Below are 14,680 nucleotides of genomic sequence, written 5' to 3' on the forward strand. Positions count from 1 at the left end.
AATGGCATTAAACGATAAAATTGTACATACATACGTTTGCTATTATCCATTTACCATTAAAGAACAAATTTACTCCTAAGACCTTCGACCTTTTAACTTTTACTCAACCTGATTGAGGTCCTGCTAGGAAGAAAATAACACGAAGCGATCTGCATTACATAAAATACAATTGTTTAACGCCATTGTGACTCTCTATTCCTTCTTACAAAATAACTACGATTATATTTGTTTATATATACATATACATGAGGAAACTATATATATATATATATATATATATATAATAGAAAGAGAGGTACACTTCGACTCTCTCTTATTATTATTATTATCATTATCATTATCGTTACTATTATTATTATACTCATTGTCTTTACAACAATTATTCGTCATGGTTGAATGATTAATAAAACCAATCGCCATCATTATTATGATTATCATTAATGCGAAGGTACAATGAGTAATTAAATTAGAATAAATGACGCGTCTTAATTATTATACATAATTATAAATACATCATGGATGAGATAAAGTCATAACAATTATTATGGTAACACATAATGATATTATTATTATTATTATTACTATTATAAATAATACCCTATTCCCATTTGTTGTGAATGTTTACGTTGTTTTATGATATTCAAAATATTCTAAAAATAAAGTCTATAATTTCCACGAGCTTTCATCATTGAATTTATTTCGTACCTGCGCATATATACGACTTTACACGCGCAATACTTATATATTCTTGCGCGATTTTCCCGAATACGTACTTGCCTGCTCCAGTGCTCCAACATCAACTTCGCAGTTGAATTATAACTAAGAAGATAGCAGCATGTATAAGTTTACTATTGGATGGAAGGAAAGCTCGTATTGTGGTCTGGAATACATCATTGTTCCAGTTTTATACAATTTTCACATTTCCACGTTCTCATTCATGTAAGTACAAAATAATTTCTGTATCCAGTTTTTTTTTTCTTCTATTTTTAACATAGATTTGACATTTGCCAAGTTTTTTTCGAGTACAATTTTGTAACCGTAATCGATTTTAAAATAAATTATTCTTCTTACCCATCCGGTTAATCTATTTATTAATTCATTTTACATTCTACCCTCTAATTTAGTTATTTCTAAATTATCTCAAACGATTAGTAAATATTTGTTTCTTTATTAAATAATTTATCTATGCTCTTATACAGTTTTCAAGGTCTGTGAAAATTGACCATAAAGTTTTTCTTAATTATATCGTAGAAAACTTTGTAAAATATAGTATATATATTTATAAATAATTTTATGACATTATTTTAACATACTCAACTGCAGTAATTTTATAATTGTCTCTCGATTCCCTTTTTGGCTGAAGAATGTAAGGAGCGAATTGAATATAGCCTTTTCGATGTATAATTTATAATTCAATGCCATCTTAATTAAATTACCTCGTGTACTTTCCATCAGAAGAAAGAGAAATTGTAACTGATGTTTCGAACGTAACTCTTCCATAATTTGGCACCAGACACATTTTCCTGAAATCTCATTATTATTCATCGTTCCATCGAATTGCATTGGTAAGAATTTCCTTTGATTGTTCATTATTTAAATCATCAGTAGACAATACTCCAACGTGTTTACACTTTTTTTGTTATTATTGCGAGAGTCTGCCAAAAGTATCGTTACTATGAGTGGAGCAAACAATTCATTATGAAATCATTAAAGGACATGTAATAACTTAAATAAACATATTTCTTACTCAGATCATCTAAAGGCTATGATAGGCTTGTAATAGAGCAGTTCAGCAACTAATCATCAAAGAAGCACACTGGGGAGTGGATGCAGCTTTGGTGGTGTTTCTGAACAGAAACCATCTTACAAGACCTGTGGTACAAAATGTATAACATTCAACTGACCAATGGAGGAATAGAAGCTGAATAATGGAAGTTACGGACGATTCACCAAACAGTCAATTTATAGAAAATTATCGTCAATCATAAAGAATTAACAATTTTAATGATCTTCGGTTGACGCAATGTACAAAACAGTTTATTCTTGAATCTATTCGCGAAAATATTTGTTACAAATGAGAATACTCGTATTAGCAATTAGCATCGGATGGAGGAAGGAATTGTTAATTGACAGTTTATTAACTCGAAAGAACGAGAGGATTTTCATGTACGAATTTTTCACAAATGTATTCAAGATAAGGTTTCAGAATCATATATATAGTCTGTCCCTAAGAAAATGAGTACGACTCTGAACTTTTTCTTATCGAAGTTAGGTTCAAATGCATTTAGACATTTTCAAATTAGTCCCCTTGAGAGTCTATACATCACGCCCAACGTTTCTGCCACTCTTCGTAACAGAGTTGGAAATCCTCATCGGAGACACTGTTCAGTGCCCTCATCGAAGCGACTTGAACGTTCTCGACGGTTCCAAAATCAGTTCCTTACAGGGCAGTCTTGATACGAGGGAACAAAAAGAAGTCGGACGGGGCCAGATCTGGGTACGACTTCTTTTTGTTTCTATTTGTATCCTCACATCAAGTATAACTTGCAAGGAAACCACTTGGGAACCATCGAAAACGTTTACAAATCGCCCTGACGAGGGAACTGAACGGTGTCTTCGATGATGATTTCCAACTCTGTTATGAAGAGGGCAGAAACGCTGGACGCCAATCTCTCATGGAAAAATATATTTTTCAATATATGATAAAAAAACAATGGAACACATTTTGTTTCTTCAAGATACAATTATAATAATATTTTAAACAAATAAAATACTTTCCTCTGTTTTTTATTATATTTGAAGATATACTTAAATATATCTTTTCCATTACTAATAGTATATCTCTAAATTGTATTTTAATAAATTTATTTCAATGGGACTGTATACACTGTCAAAGGGAATAGTTAAAACATTTTCAAATACGTTTGAACCTAACTTCGATAAAAAAGTATTCCATAATCATTCTCATAACTTTTGGGAACTACCACATCTTTAGACAAATTTATAATTAAGTGAAGAATATAAAACTTTGGATTTTTTTTTGGAGATTTCAAAACCGCTGATTGAAATTTTCAATCAAAATTCGAAGACATTTTCAAATTTTCGTTAACTTAATAAAATGTTGGTTTCTCATTTTACAATTATCAATATTATTATTTTAAATATGCCGTATAACAACTCTCTACTTACATATTTATTTAAAAACTGTAACTTTGAACGATAAATACCAAAAGTTCGACAGGCGGACTGATTCAATGGAGTAACAAATAAAGATTATTACCTCTTTTTGAGTATTAATAATGATCTATTTCATCGTTTTATGTAATTAACGTATGTTTTATAAATTATTCGATAGCATTCAATTATTTTAAACAATTGACTTATTACAAAAAATATACAATAATAAGACCAAAGTTATAATAATTTTAAGCATTTATTGATACTTAAAAGAATGTATATAATTGCTTTGTTTAATCATCTTGGCATGAAAACTCCAACAATAAAATTTTCGAGATAGCTCAATTTATTTGGCAGTAGAAAACGATTGTAATTAGCTTTTGTAACTCAAGAATTAAAAATGGTTGAAAATGTAATTTGTAAATACTAGAAAATAAAAATTAATTAATTGTTGAATGAATATTTGGTAAAATGTAAAATAATAAAATAATCAAATACATGTATTCCAAATAATGAAAGTTGTTTATCTTCATTCACGAAAACAAACATGAAACCGTAATTAACTGTCGATATCCAATATACTTGTATATTATTTAGTTTAGCAGAGGAAAACTAATTTGAATTCATGCGAGGAAAAAATCATTTTGCCAAGTGTAACAATGAATATCGGGAAAGTATGATGCGTACAAATAAAAACATACATTTATACTTTAATTAAATATTATGTAATTTTCTATATGAAATTAATTTACGTCTGTCATTCAGTTCTTTTTTTTCTATTATATAATTCTTCAAATTTGTTTCTTTTCGATTATTTTTACATAAAATAATATCAAGAGAGATATTATTATTATAATCATTTGTATTGATTTAAAAATTTTTAATCTTATACAAGCACACCACAACACTTGATAATTTACATACTTTGCCGTTACTATACACTACACTAATATCACCGGCCGAAATAATTTGTTTGCACTCAGTGATTTGTGCTCCTTCCCACTTAACAGCCAGATAGTTTACTAGAAAAGATCAAACTTACACCCGTAAGTGATAACTAAAGAATTATACAGATATTGTTAAATTTAAGAACAAATAATTCGAATAGTGAATATTACATATATTATTATGTCGTTTGTAAAAATTAATTGAGTTAACTGTTCAAAAAAAGAAATCACTTAGATATTGAACGATCAGGAATAATAAGGTGCAGAAAGTGGATATTGATATTGGTATAAATATACATATAACAGCGTTTCAATTAACGGTATATCAAGATATCTGTGATTTTAAATAAGAAATTTAAAAATTCATCTGCTGTTCAATATAAATCATAATAGGTTCCTTTTACTACATGTCACAAGAGTCTATCGAGTAACCTGATATCTTATAAAGGATATATAGCTCCAAACATGGATCAGACGAGCCTTCCTCGAGAAGCAAAATCTCCACGCATCAGACTATTACCAAGATCACCGTTAATAGAAAAGTCAAGGTACCCAAATATGATGACTTCTACACCATCTCGTTCCAACAATTATTTCTCAGGTCCAGCAGCCATTTATGCTAATTCGTCAAAATCACCATATCAAAGAAAAAATCTCAATAAGTCTTTGGAATGCGTCCAGGTTAAAGAAGCAGAAAAATCCATATTGGAGACCAGTGTACACGAAGTTTCAGAACTTGTCGTGCTTCTTATGAAATCGAATAATAATCAAAAGACCAAGAAATGTAGTTTCAACTTTTGTGGCAAAAGCCAACAGAGCAATCAGCAGCAGGGAGATCTGGCTCAATCCATTGTCGGACAGGACAACGATTTCTCTGTCCAGTGTCAAATCAAGGATACAGTCGACCTTGGCTTTAATGCAGATGTTTGCACTCCCGAGGAATAGGATAAATGATTACATATCAAAGCTACATCTAATCTCTCTTTGACGAAGAAAATCCGATATAATCGAATCATTGAGTCGAGCATCTTGGTATCTGTTACACTTAGCAACATCAACGTACAACGCACAACGACGAAATGAAGGGATATGTGTGTGGAGTTAATTAATTTATTCATTTAATTTACCTATAAAGTAAACGAAAGTGATGATGGTTAATATGTAACTAAATATATCGATGAAGTTGTTTGCCTAATTTAAATGGTATGGATAATTATATTTGTTAAATTTATATAGGATGTAGATTTTCCAAGGATAATTTTAACTAGAAAATAGGATACACCATAATTTCTAATAATTGCAATAGCTTATAACTATATTTTAGACATATATGTCAGAAACTAGTGTTTAAAGTTTATAAATAAAATTATTTTATTATTCTTAACAATTTGTATATCTGTTTAGATAACGAAGTGTTATATAAATTTTTATTTAACGGGTAGAACTATAATTTAAAAGGTTTCGAATTTAAGTCTATCGTTTATTCTAGTTATTATAGAAAAATAATAAGTTGTGGCTTTATACGAGAACGAGTTTATATTGCACATAAATTTACAACCGGATTGATATTTCTGATCATTTTCTCAAAATACGCGCGTCTGCCTGGTCCGTCACCAACTTCAGTTGGGTTTGCAGAATCGTCGAAAGTTCACAACGTTATCTGTCTATCGCAGTCTATTGTGACTGATTTCACATTATTTTTCTGTAAGATCCACACACATTCATATTATTCCATGTTATACATACATAGTATACAGACACTCTAATCTGCCTCTAGTGAGTGCTCTAATGTACACCCCCGCAATACAATAATTATTAGGCCACGTCAAAATTTTAATTGCAATTCCGGCTAATATTTTTTAAAAACTAATGAGTTTCTAATTGAAAATGTGATCAAGATCACGTTAATCATCAAATTCTACGAAATTGACAATTGGTTATCAGTGAAAACTTTATCTTAATTCAATATTAAATAACCTACGTGAGGCACACGTCAGATCGGAGAAAATGTCTTTCGAGGGAAAATATAATGCTAAAAGTCCTGGTAAGCTCTGATTCTAATAACAACTATATATCATGTACAATAAAGTTCATTCTGTACCTTTTCCTACTTTTATAATCCAACAAGATTGCAATCAAAGCTCTCTTTGACATTTTAAATCCTTATAGTAACATTTGGTAACTATATTATTGTTCTTTGACAGATGTTTAATGAATCACATTATGGCAACTCTATCAGCCAAATATACTTCTTATACAAAAAGTACAATTATAACATTATCATTTAAAAACAAATTAAATGATTTATGTAACCTTTAATATATTATTTGGAACATTAATGATTATACATTTCTTAAGTCGAAGAAATAATTTGAATTAAACAGCTGTGTATGATTTAATTTTAAGTATTTTCATATATTGTAGCTGTCAAGCGATTGATGAGGGAAGCACAAGAGCTTCAAGAAGCTACAGAAGAATATTGTGCTTATCCACTAGAAGATAATCTTTTTGAATGGCACTTTACGGTTCAAGGACCACCATCAACAGATTTTGATGGCGGTGTTTATCACGGAAGAATATTGCTACCGCCAGAGTATCCCATGAAACCTCCAAATATTATTCTACTGACAGTAAGTTAAATGCAATGCTTGCTTATATCTTGAATATTTCTGGAATAATTTACTTAAAGTAGTAATGTAAATATTTCCAGCCAAATGGTCGTTTTGAGATTAATAAAAAAATTTGTTTAAACATCTCTGGTCATCACCCTGAAACATGGCAACCTTCTTGGAGTATTCGAACAGCCTTACTAGCTTTAATAGCTTTTATGCCAACACCAGGAAATGGAACAATAGGTTCTTTAGATTATAACACTGATGAAAGGCAAAAATTAGCAAAGAAGTAATAATTATTTTTCTAGTGATATACTTTGCACAATTCTTATGAAGCCGTTAATTAAACTCCACAAATTCTAGATCACAAAATTGGCAATGTGAAACCTGTGGTAAAATAGTAAACTTATTATCAAAAAATACTATCAAAAAGCCCATCACGAAAGAGGAACAAAGTATGCTTGATACTATAGCTTTAAAGGTACAAAATAGAATAATATAATTATTTAGTCAAACCAGCAAAAATCTATTTTTTCATCAGTTATCATTTATATCCCTGTAACATTTCACAGGCTGATGATACATCAACAGATACATCATCAAGTACTAACACCGGAGCAAATTCAGAAAGTGAGCTAAGGCAACGTCATATTGAAACTTTGCACAATGATACTTTTGACCATCAACAATCTGAAGCATTGTTAAATCCGCAATTGGAAATAATGTCATCGTCGAATGATTTATTTTGGAACATACTCATTGTTTTCCTGGTTTCTGCAATCATCCTACTTGTTTTAAGACGATTATTTCTTGTTTAAGTTATCTTACTGTTCAAATAGTAAACATTATAAATACATGTTATTAAAACAAAGTAAATTTTATACACATTTTATGAGTAGCATTTTTAAAATTGTAACAGAAAATCAATTTATACATATATTGAAATAATTTAGTATACAATATATTACTAATATACGGAAATTTAAACGCATTTAAAATTATATTTCTACACATATCAATTTTTTTGTTGATAATTACAATTAAGAAGAATTAAAGCTTTTTTTACTACTTGTCTAATTCATTTGAAATCTCTTTCTTGAGTTGGCGATATTTACTAGTCTCTCCTGTTCATAGCAATCTGATATTAGTAATAAATTATTTAAATATAACAAACTAGTACATGTTATAAAAGCTTTCAATTAGACAAATCAGACGCTATTTGCATTTAATAGTCAATATCTTACATGTAACTAATTGTAATTTTAGATGCAGCTTGAAAAAGATATTTCATATATTTTGGTTGTAAGGAGAAATGTTTGTAAACTATGAATTGCATATTTCTCAACAAGAAATATTTCACAATAAAAGATATGACTTCTTTTGAAGTATAACTTTATTTCACGCTTCTCCAAGAACCATTCATTACTTAATTCTAATAAAGTTTGACTTTATGAACAAAATACAATATTATTCCTAAAATAATTATACTTAAAGAAAGATCATGTAGCATGATTTTTAGTTTTATATGTTCTATTTAATAACAATACATATTCTTTTACTTTGCACTCACCAAAAAATAAGCTAATTATAAACTTGAGTTTCAACACTGCCATGTTTACAATAAAATATATAAAAGCCATCTATAAAAGTGTAATAATATAAATTAATATTGCAGTGCAATAACAATCATCAGTTATTTCATCTATCATTTAAGGCATCCTAATTTTGCTCTATTACATTCATCCTGAGGTTTCTGTCATGTTTTAATATCAATACGTACAAGTATTTCTACTACAAATTGTAATAATGTCTGATGCCCAACATCAATTAGCATTAACTATAGTACTAACGTTTATTTTTGTATTGGATAAAACCGTTTGTTGCACGTCTCTCAACACATATTTTTATTTATATTTATATAATATTAGGATTAACAGTAAAAATATTTACTTTCATAAAATATTCCATTTTTTTACTAGTAATATAGAAATATACGTAAAAGAATTTTTTTAACTCAATGTTCAATGTAAATCCTGAATTATATTATAATTTTATATTGCAGAAAATATACAGTAGTAGCACCTTGCTTTTATTTGTTTTTGTACTGAGCTACAATAATTATATTATCTGAGCTAATTGCATTTATGTATTTATATATATATATATATATATTTAAGATATGCTTAGAATAACACAATCTTATCTGATATCCAAAACTAGATTTAAGTGTGATGCTATTGTGTTAGCTAAAAATTTTTTAATCAATTATTTGCTATGTGTGTACCATTAAAAATTATTTTAAACAATATTGTGCTCCAAAGCAAGTTTATAAATAAAATTTACAAGAAAAAAGTTATTGTCCTATGAAATTTATTTTGGAGATAAACAATGTATTAACTGTTAAATGCATCTCAAATATTGGAAACATTTGTTATTGAATATGTTGTTACTAAAAGCAACTTTCTTTACTACAATATTCTCAAATAAGTGTTCAAAGGAACCCTGTATTCTTAATTTAAGCTTATATTTTAGTTGGATTAACGCCTGTTAAAATACATACTATACATAAAATTGACCCTTAATTTTAATTTTTAAATAATTTGAATAAATAACATTTTCCTTAATTAAATTTATGATTTAAAAAAAACTATCACATTATTATTACTTTTTACCTTTCACATTTTTTTTCTATAAATGGATTTTCTTAAAATAATTTTTTTAGAATTATATTAAATAAGATAAAAATTAGAGCTTCAGTCATAGTTGAGCATTTGCCTCAATCTCAATCATGTAAGAATTCATATTTAATTTAATATTAAGTTTAAATTATTTCTAGTAAACATAAAAGTTTCAAAATGTTAATTTTTTATAGGCAACAATCATTTTTATACCAACTTTCACATGAATGTTAGAAAAATATGAAGGAATACAATTATTTGTATAGTTTATCAGCTATCAGTATTAGTCCATTCACCAGTTTCTTTTAATGCCCTATTAGTCAACATTTCTATTTCATTTAGCAATTGTTCAGTCTCTACATCAACACGCACTATGTCCATTTCTACAGGATCCCATTCTAAGCTATTTGGAGTAGACATTCTGGACCATGGTGAAGCAGCTAAACTTGATGGCTGACTATTATTTACCGTTGTTTGTGTAACTGAATTGATAATACTTTCAGATGCTTCATAATCCATGAATGGGACCGGTATTCCTAAATTTTTTATATTTTTATTTTATTTTTAGTATTAAAATATAAACTTTTTTAGTACTATTTCAATTACCTTCATGTTCCCATTCTAGATCTAGAGATGATCCAGGAGTTGAAGAAATCTGTTGTCTGATAAAACTCCTTGCATCCAAAATTTGAAATGAGTCTAAACCAGAACTAAAATGATATTTAAACATAAGTATTGTGAAAAAGCCTTATATTAAATATGCTCTAACCTTGTTGAATCATTTATTTTAGAATCTAATCTGGAATATTTATTTGACCCTCTCGACCAGACCCTATCTTCTGTTAATTCTAAACTAACAGGAATCCTGTGTTTTCCCTTAAAGTATTAATAAGTTGTTTCAAAATAGAAAGAAGTATATAATTTTTCAGCTTTATATTCTTTTTTTCATAATAAAATACTGACTTTCTTTATTAAAACTTATAACTATAATTACCTTGAGTCGTTTCAAGGAGAGATACTCTAACAGGCTAGCCAGATGGCACAAAATACATCACATCTCATTACATAAAAATTGTATTATTGTATCAAATACTCAAAAAACTCTTACGTTTTTGATTTTTTAAATTGAGTCCTATTGTCGTCTATATGTGAATACTGGAAAAAATACTTATTCATTTTCTTTTATTTCCTTAAATAATATAAAAATAAAATTTGCATAAAAACTTACCTCAGCTTGTTCGTCTTCTTGGCAGGACATGTTGGTATGTCTTTGGTAGAGCCTTTTAAAATTTTAATAAATATATATAGTTCTGTTTAATATCTTTATATAAATTTACTTTTATAGTGCAAGTTATTTTTATTAAATTTATTGCAAATTCAATGAAAGGTGCTATATGTAGGTATATAGGTACAATTAAGAATTTCATTTATGATTCAAAGGAGGTTTACTGGGTCTTTAATAAATGAATGCCATTTAACTCGTTTGGACGTAAGTGGATTTGGTATTCTAACCTGTATGAGATTGAATCCGTAAATTTCATAAAGCAACGGCCGAAGCAGGCCCCCATGACCTGACAATTTACGGTGTCTCGCCGTCATCTAACTGATATGGTTATAAAAAACCCAATTTTTAATTCAACCTAACAAGTGGATGACAGTTGGCGAGAAGCTTGCAAGTGTCAAAACCATCAGGCCTATTTTGCTTTCCAAACATATTAGTAGACTGTCATTTCCGCATATTTGCAATATTCTTTTAACACATGCCAATTTTTACTTTACATCTGTAAAACGAAAAATTTATATCAGGATCCGATGTGAATCTTTCAGAATTCAAAATATAAAGATTGCCTCACCCTTTATTTTGTATACTTTTACACCTATAATTCTTCAGACATCAGTTAACTTGACTGAGTCAGGGGGGTCAGGGGTCAGATGTTAGACTTCAAACCCTTTAAACCTTGTAGAAGTTGCAGACTGAAATGTCTGAAATAAGCAGAATTAAGATTTGAGCAGAGACAGCTGGAAATTGAAAGGGTGAAAATGTGAAATAGTGTGTGTGTGTCATGTGTATGTGTAAAAGGTGAAAATAAATACGTAAAAAGGAGTTTCTCTCGATTAATTTTCGCAGAAGGTAATGGTTAATTATAAAACAATCTCTTCTTAACAACAATGAATAATGGTAATAGAAAATATATTTTTATTTAAAATTGAACCCTTCTACACTTACATCCTATAAATTACAAGAATGTTTTGGTAGCTGTCGGTAAAATTTCTTTATTCGTTGCATTTGGTGAATCATCTGAGCAGAGCACTTTTTCAACGATAATTCCTGGTAGCTGCAATTGCTATGCTATATTATCCTGTACCATAATTATCGAAGAATTTGTTGAACGGTGTCTTTATAGTTGTTTAACTTTTTTATAGGTTCTATCGGTAGCGGAGACCGAAGTCCGGAGTAGGGGTTTATACGCCTGACCCTCAAGAAACCAAAGAAAAAAGAAACTTAACATTAACAGTATATTGTGCTGTAATATTGTTAAAGCTTCCAACATTTTTAACAGTTCTATTTTGACGGTAAGATTAACGATTTAATTCACGTAAGGTTTTAAATAATAGGTATGCTTTCATACATTGTTGTATTTTTAATTAAACTATATTATCTCTAATATTATAATTAATGTAATTGTTAGGTTATTATATACATAGTTCTTGAAAAAGAAAAAAACGTTCATGCATCTTAATCAGAGAAAAAACTCAATCTCTTCAATGGAGGAATACTCTGTCACGTCAGAAGTATCTGTAGTGGATGTCTATGACATTGCTTCAGAAATAGGGAAAGAATGTGAAAAACTCATTGATAATTTTGGAGTAGAATCTGTGACCAATCTCATGCCTAAAGTAATTAATGCCTTAGAGCTGCTTGAAAATCTTGCAACTAGGAACGAAAGAGAAAATACTACAGTGCAAGAATTAAGGTCAAAAATATCTCAATTAGAAAGTGACAAAATAGATAAGGCAGAAGATAGGCAAAGATTTGAAAAGGTATTATTGAAAATTATAATGCCTTACCTGAAGTTCACAGTTGATCTTTATTTCTCAGGAATTGGAACAAATTGAAGAACACTGGAGGCAGGAATCTCGAGAGCTTGTTGGAATGGTGACAAGACTTCAAGATGAGAACAGACGTTTAGCAGAAGCATTGCAGGAATCGCGTAGTGATAGTCAATACAACACTAATAAAAGAAGTAATGCTTATTTTAAAATTAATAAAAGATTTTGTTTCAAAAGCTTATAGAAAATTTTGAAATTATTACTGTTCTAATTGCAGCCTTTACGACTAGTCAAGAAATAGATGTAACAGTTTTGCAACATCTACGATCCATGATTGATAAGCAAAGAGATCAAATTAGAGCAAGAGACAGAGAATTGTCTCAGAAAAACCTGGAGATTGAAAACGTTAATAACACCTTAATGTTACATTATTTTCAATAGAGATTTCAATTAAGAGAGATTTTGCTTTACAGTTTACAACTCAAGTGGAAAAATTAACAGTAGTTGGAAGGGAATTGAAAAGGAAACAACGTCAAGCGCAAATGCAAGCGCGCGGCTTAGTCGAGGAAAGAGCAGATTTTCTTGCTCAGCTGCAAGATCAAAATCGGGAGCTTATTAACTTGCGTGCTCGCCTGGGACTCGCGCGGAAAGAAAATGAAGATTTATCAAAATTACAAGGAGCCCCCGATTTGACGAATAAAGCGATATATGATCTAGATGATCCAGACAGACCAAGATTCACTACAACGGAACTGAAAGAGATTCTTCACGAAAGAAACGAGCTGAAAGCTAGAGTTTCAGATTTGGAAGATGAATTGGAACTATATCGGCCGAAACCAGAAACGTATGTAAACTCAGTTTTTTTTTTGCACTTTCAAAACATATTACTAATATTAAGTTTATTGTAATCTTTCTCAATTTTATGCGCGCAGACCTGAAGATGAAAAAGAGGCACCGGTACAAGGTCCTTTACCTTATGAGCCTGATGATGCTCCATGGAAAAAACAGTCCGAGTCTGGAATTCGTAAATTGTAGGCATTTAACTTATAATAAAATAACTAGTAATCAGTGGCTTATGTTAAATTTTTATTTACAGCTTCCGAAAAATTTTCAACGAATCAAGTAGTGGTTTTCTAGGAGGTAGCAGTCCTCGACGTAGTCTGTCAAGTCTTTCAAAAATGGCATTGTCTGGCAACAGTACCTATGAGTCTGTATAATATTATCAAAATATTTTATGAAACGTGTTGAAACAATTACAAATAACTGATCAATATTTGTCTCAGTAAAGCTTCGTTTACTTTTTAAAGGTATGATTCGTATTAGCTTCATGACTAATATTTAATAATACTAAATAAATCTAGATGCCTCTTATAAACTAAAGATTTACTAACATTTCGACCAAAAAAGTATCATAGCTCGTAAGTCATTAATATATGGGCTAACTCAGTTTGAAAAATAAAATTTTTGATTAATTTAAAAATTTTAATGACAAAAAGTTATAATCAAAACTCGTTATTAATTATCTTTGAATAAAAACATTAAAGATGAATTATTTTAAGTATTGTACAAAAAGTAACGATTAAATAGTAAAAAATTTTAACATATCGTGGTTGCTAAAATGTTTGATTGTTTTGAACTATAATACATCGACAGACAATTGCCGATATTTTAGCATTTTTATTTGTTATTGATTAGACCAAATATAAATTTTGTTCATTATTAAAAATATTTTATACATTGTATGTAAAATTTAGCCAATTGTCATATAAATTATCAACAATTCTGAAATTTACATATGTTGATATTCATAGACAAATGCATTCCTCAATTACTAGTTTTATATATAGATATTTACTATCGAAAAGTAGCAGATAGTAGTTGAACAAGAGCATAAACAAAACTTGGTCAATCATAAAAATAAAAAGTTCGATTTATTGACTCACACAAAACGTCTCATAGAACTCAATGCAAAATAATTATATGTTTACTTCCTTTGAAAAGTAACAATAATATTCACAGTTGATTGCTCAAAGAGTTAAAATCTGTTTTTTTCTTTTTACAAAGAATCATTAATAAAGAAAATGCCGTACATATATCATATGTATATACATACATATATATTAGAAAGTATAAACACGATGAAATAAGTCTATTTACATGGAAATGTGTTTAAAAAAATAAATTATGTTAAACCCGTTGTATTAATATTCTTTTA

The 14,680-nt window shown here is 29.1% G+C and overlaps 4 protein-coding genes and 1 long non-coding RNA gene across 7 annotated transcripts; 4 read left to right on the plus strand and 1 right to left on the minus strand.

Annotated features, from left to right (window-relative positions):
* Positions 1-761: 761 nt before the first annotated feature.
* LOC136786095 (uncharacterized) lies at positions 762-3,662 on the plus strand. Its single transcript, XR_010824750.1, has 3 exons — positions 762-939; positions 1,456-1,565; positions 1,752-3,662. It is a non-coding gene; the product is annotated as an uncharacterized lncRNA (long non-coding RNA).
* A 530-nt stretch (positions 3,663-4,192) lies between these two features.
* LOC136786087 (uncharacterized) lies at positions 4,193-5,537 on the plus strand. Of its 3 annotated transcripts, none has more exons than XM_066747588.1 (2): positions 4,193-4,444; positions 4,518-5,537. In XM_066747588.1, exon 2 carries the CDS (start codon positions 4,590-4,592, stop codon positions 5,067-5,069), a length of 480 nt encoding a protein of 159 aa, XP_066603685.1. In that variant the 5' UTR covers positions 4,193-4,444; positions 4,518-4,589; the 3' UTR covers positions 5,070-5,537. The 3 variants fall into 3 exon arrangements, with proteins under 3 accessions (XP_066603685.1, XP_066603686.1, XP_066603687.1); XM_066747589.1 differs by having other exon boundaries at positions 4,542-5,537; XM_066747590.1 differs by having other exon boundaries at positions 4,193-4,409.
* A 150-nt stretch (positions 5,538-5,687) lies between these two features.
* Positions 5,688-7,558, plus strand: LOC136786078 (ubiquitin-conjugating enzyme E2 J1-like). The gene is made up of 5 exons (XM_066747575.1): positions 5,688-6,168; positions 6,549-6,754; positions 6,835-7,025; positions 7,100-7,217; positions 7,309-7,558. Exons 1-5 carry the CDS (start codon positions 6,132-6,134, stop codon positions 7,552-7,554), a joined length of 798 nt encoding a protein of 265 aa, XP_066603672.1. The 5' UTR covers positions 5,688-6,131; the 3' UTR covers positions 7,555-7,558.
* A 2,126-nt stretch (positions 7,559-9,684) lies between these two features.
* LOC136786082 (uncharacterized) lies at positions 9,685-11,397 on the minus strand. The gene is made up of 8 exons (XM_066747581.1): positions 11,268-11,397; positions 10,927-11,195; positions 10,643-10,694; positions 10,523-10,569; positions 10,409-10,442; positions 10,184-10,290; positions 10,021-10,124; positions 9,685-9,950 (listed from the first exon to the last, which is right to left on the minus strand). The coding sequence occupies exons 2-8, from the start codon at positions 10,980-10,982 to the stop codon at positions 9,685-9,687; spliced, it is 666 nt and encodes a 221-aa protein (XP_066603678.1). The 5' UTR covers positions 10,983-11,195; positions 11,268-11,397.
* Positions 11,398-11,407: 10 nt separating this feature from the next.
* Rilpl (Rab interacting lysosomal protein like) lies at positions 11,408-14,664 on the plus strand. The gene is made up of 8 exons (XM_066747568.1): positions 11,408-11,545; positions 11,839-11,988; positions 12,105-12,456; positions 12,515-12,659; positions 12,743-12,870; positions 12,939-13,309; positions 13,398-13,496; positions 13,562-14,664. The coding sequence occupies exons 3-8, from the start codon at positions 12,145-12,147 to the stop codon at positions 13,680-13,682; spliced, it is 1,176 nt and encodes a 391-aa protein (XP_066603665.1). The 5' UTR covers positions 11,408-11,545; positions 11,839-11,988; positions 12,105-12,144; the 3' UTR covers positions 13,683-14,664.
* The last annotated feature ends 16 nt before the right edge of the window (positions 14,665-14,680 follow it).

Source organism: Prorops nasuta, unplaced genomic scaffold (assembly GCF_024137725.1).
Source record: "Prorops nasuta isolate Cenicafe-Biocafe unplaced genomic scaffold, Cenicafe_Pnas_1.2 PNAS00003, whole genome shotgun sequence".
Classification (NCBI taxonomy): Eukaryota; Metazoa; Arthropoda; class Insecta; order Hymenoptera; family Bethylidae; genus Prorops; species Prorops nasuta.

Bases quoted from the DNA above. Each gene is read 5' to 3' on its own strand.
- LOC136786087 (XM_066747588.1), top strand. From the start codon at position 4,590: ATGGATCAGACGAGCCTTCCTCGAGAAGCAAAATCTCCACGCATCAGA.
- LOC136786078 (XM_066747575.1), top strand. From the start codon at position 6,132: ATGTCTTTCGAGGGAAAATATAATGCTAAAAGTCCTG. The intron at 6,755-6,834 runs GTAAGTTAAATG...AAATATTTCCAG, and splicing joins CAAATATTATTCTACTGACA to CCAAATGGTCGTTTTGAGAT. The intron at 7,026-7,099 runs GTAATAATTATT...CACAAATTCTAG, and splicing joins AGGCAAAAATTAGCAAAGAA to ATCACAAAATTGGCAATGTG.
- LOC136786082 (XM_066747581.1), bottom strand. From the start codon at position 10,982: ATGGGGGCCTGCTTCGGCCGTTGCTTTATGAAATTTACGGATTCAATC. The intron at 10,570-10,642 runs GTAAGTTTTTAT...TATTTTTTCCAG, and splicing joins AAGAAGACGAACAAGCTGAG to TATTCACATATAGACGACAA. The intron at 10,443-10,522 runs GTAAGAGTTTTT...CCATCTGGCTAG, and splicing joins CAATTTAAAAAATCAAAAAC to CCTGTTAGAGTATCTCTCCT.
- Rilpl (XM_066747568.1), top strand. From the start codon at position 12,145: ATGCATCTTAATCAGAGAAAAAACTCAATCTCTTCAATGGAGGAATAC. The intron at 12,660-12,742 runs GTAATGCTTATT...TTCTAATTGCAG, and splicing joins ATACAACACTAATAAAAGAA to CCTTTACGACTAGTCAAGAA. The intron at 13,497-13,561 runs GTAGGCATTTAA...TTTTATTTACAG, and splicing joins GAGTCTGGAATTCGTAAATT to CTTCCGAAAAATTTTCAACG.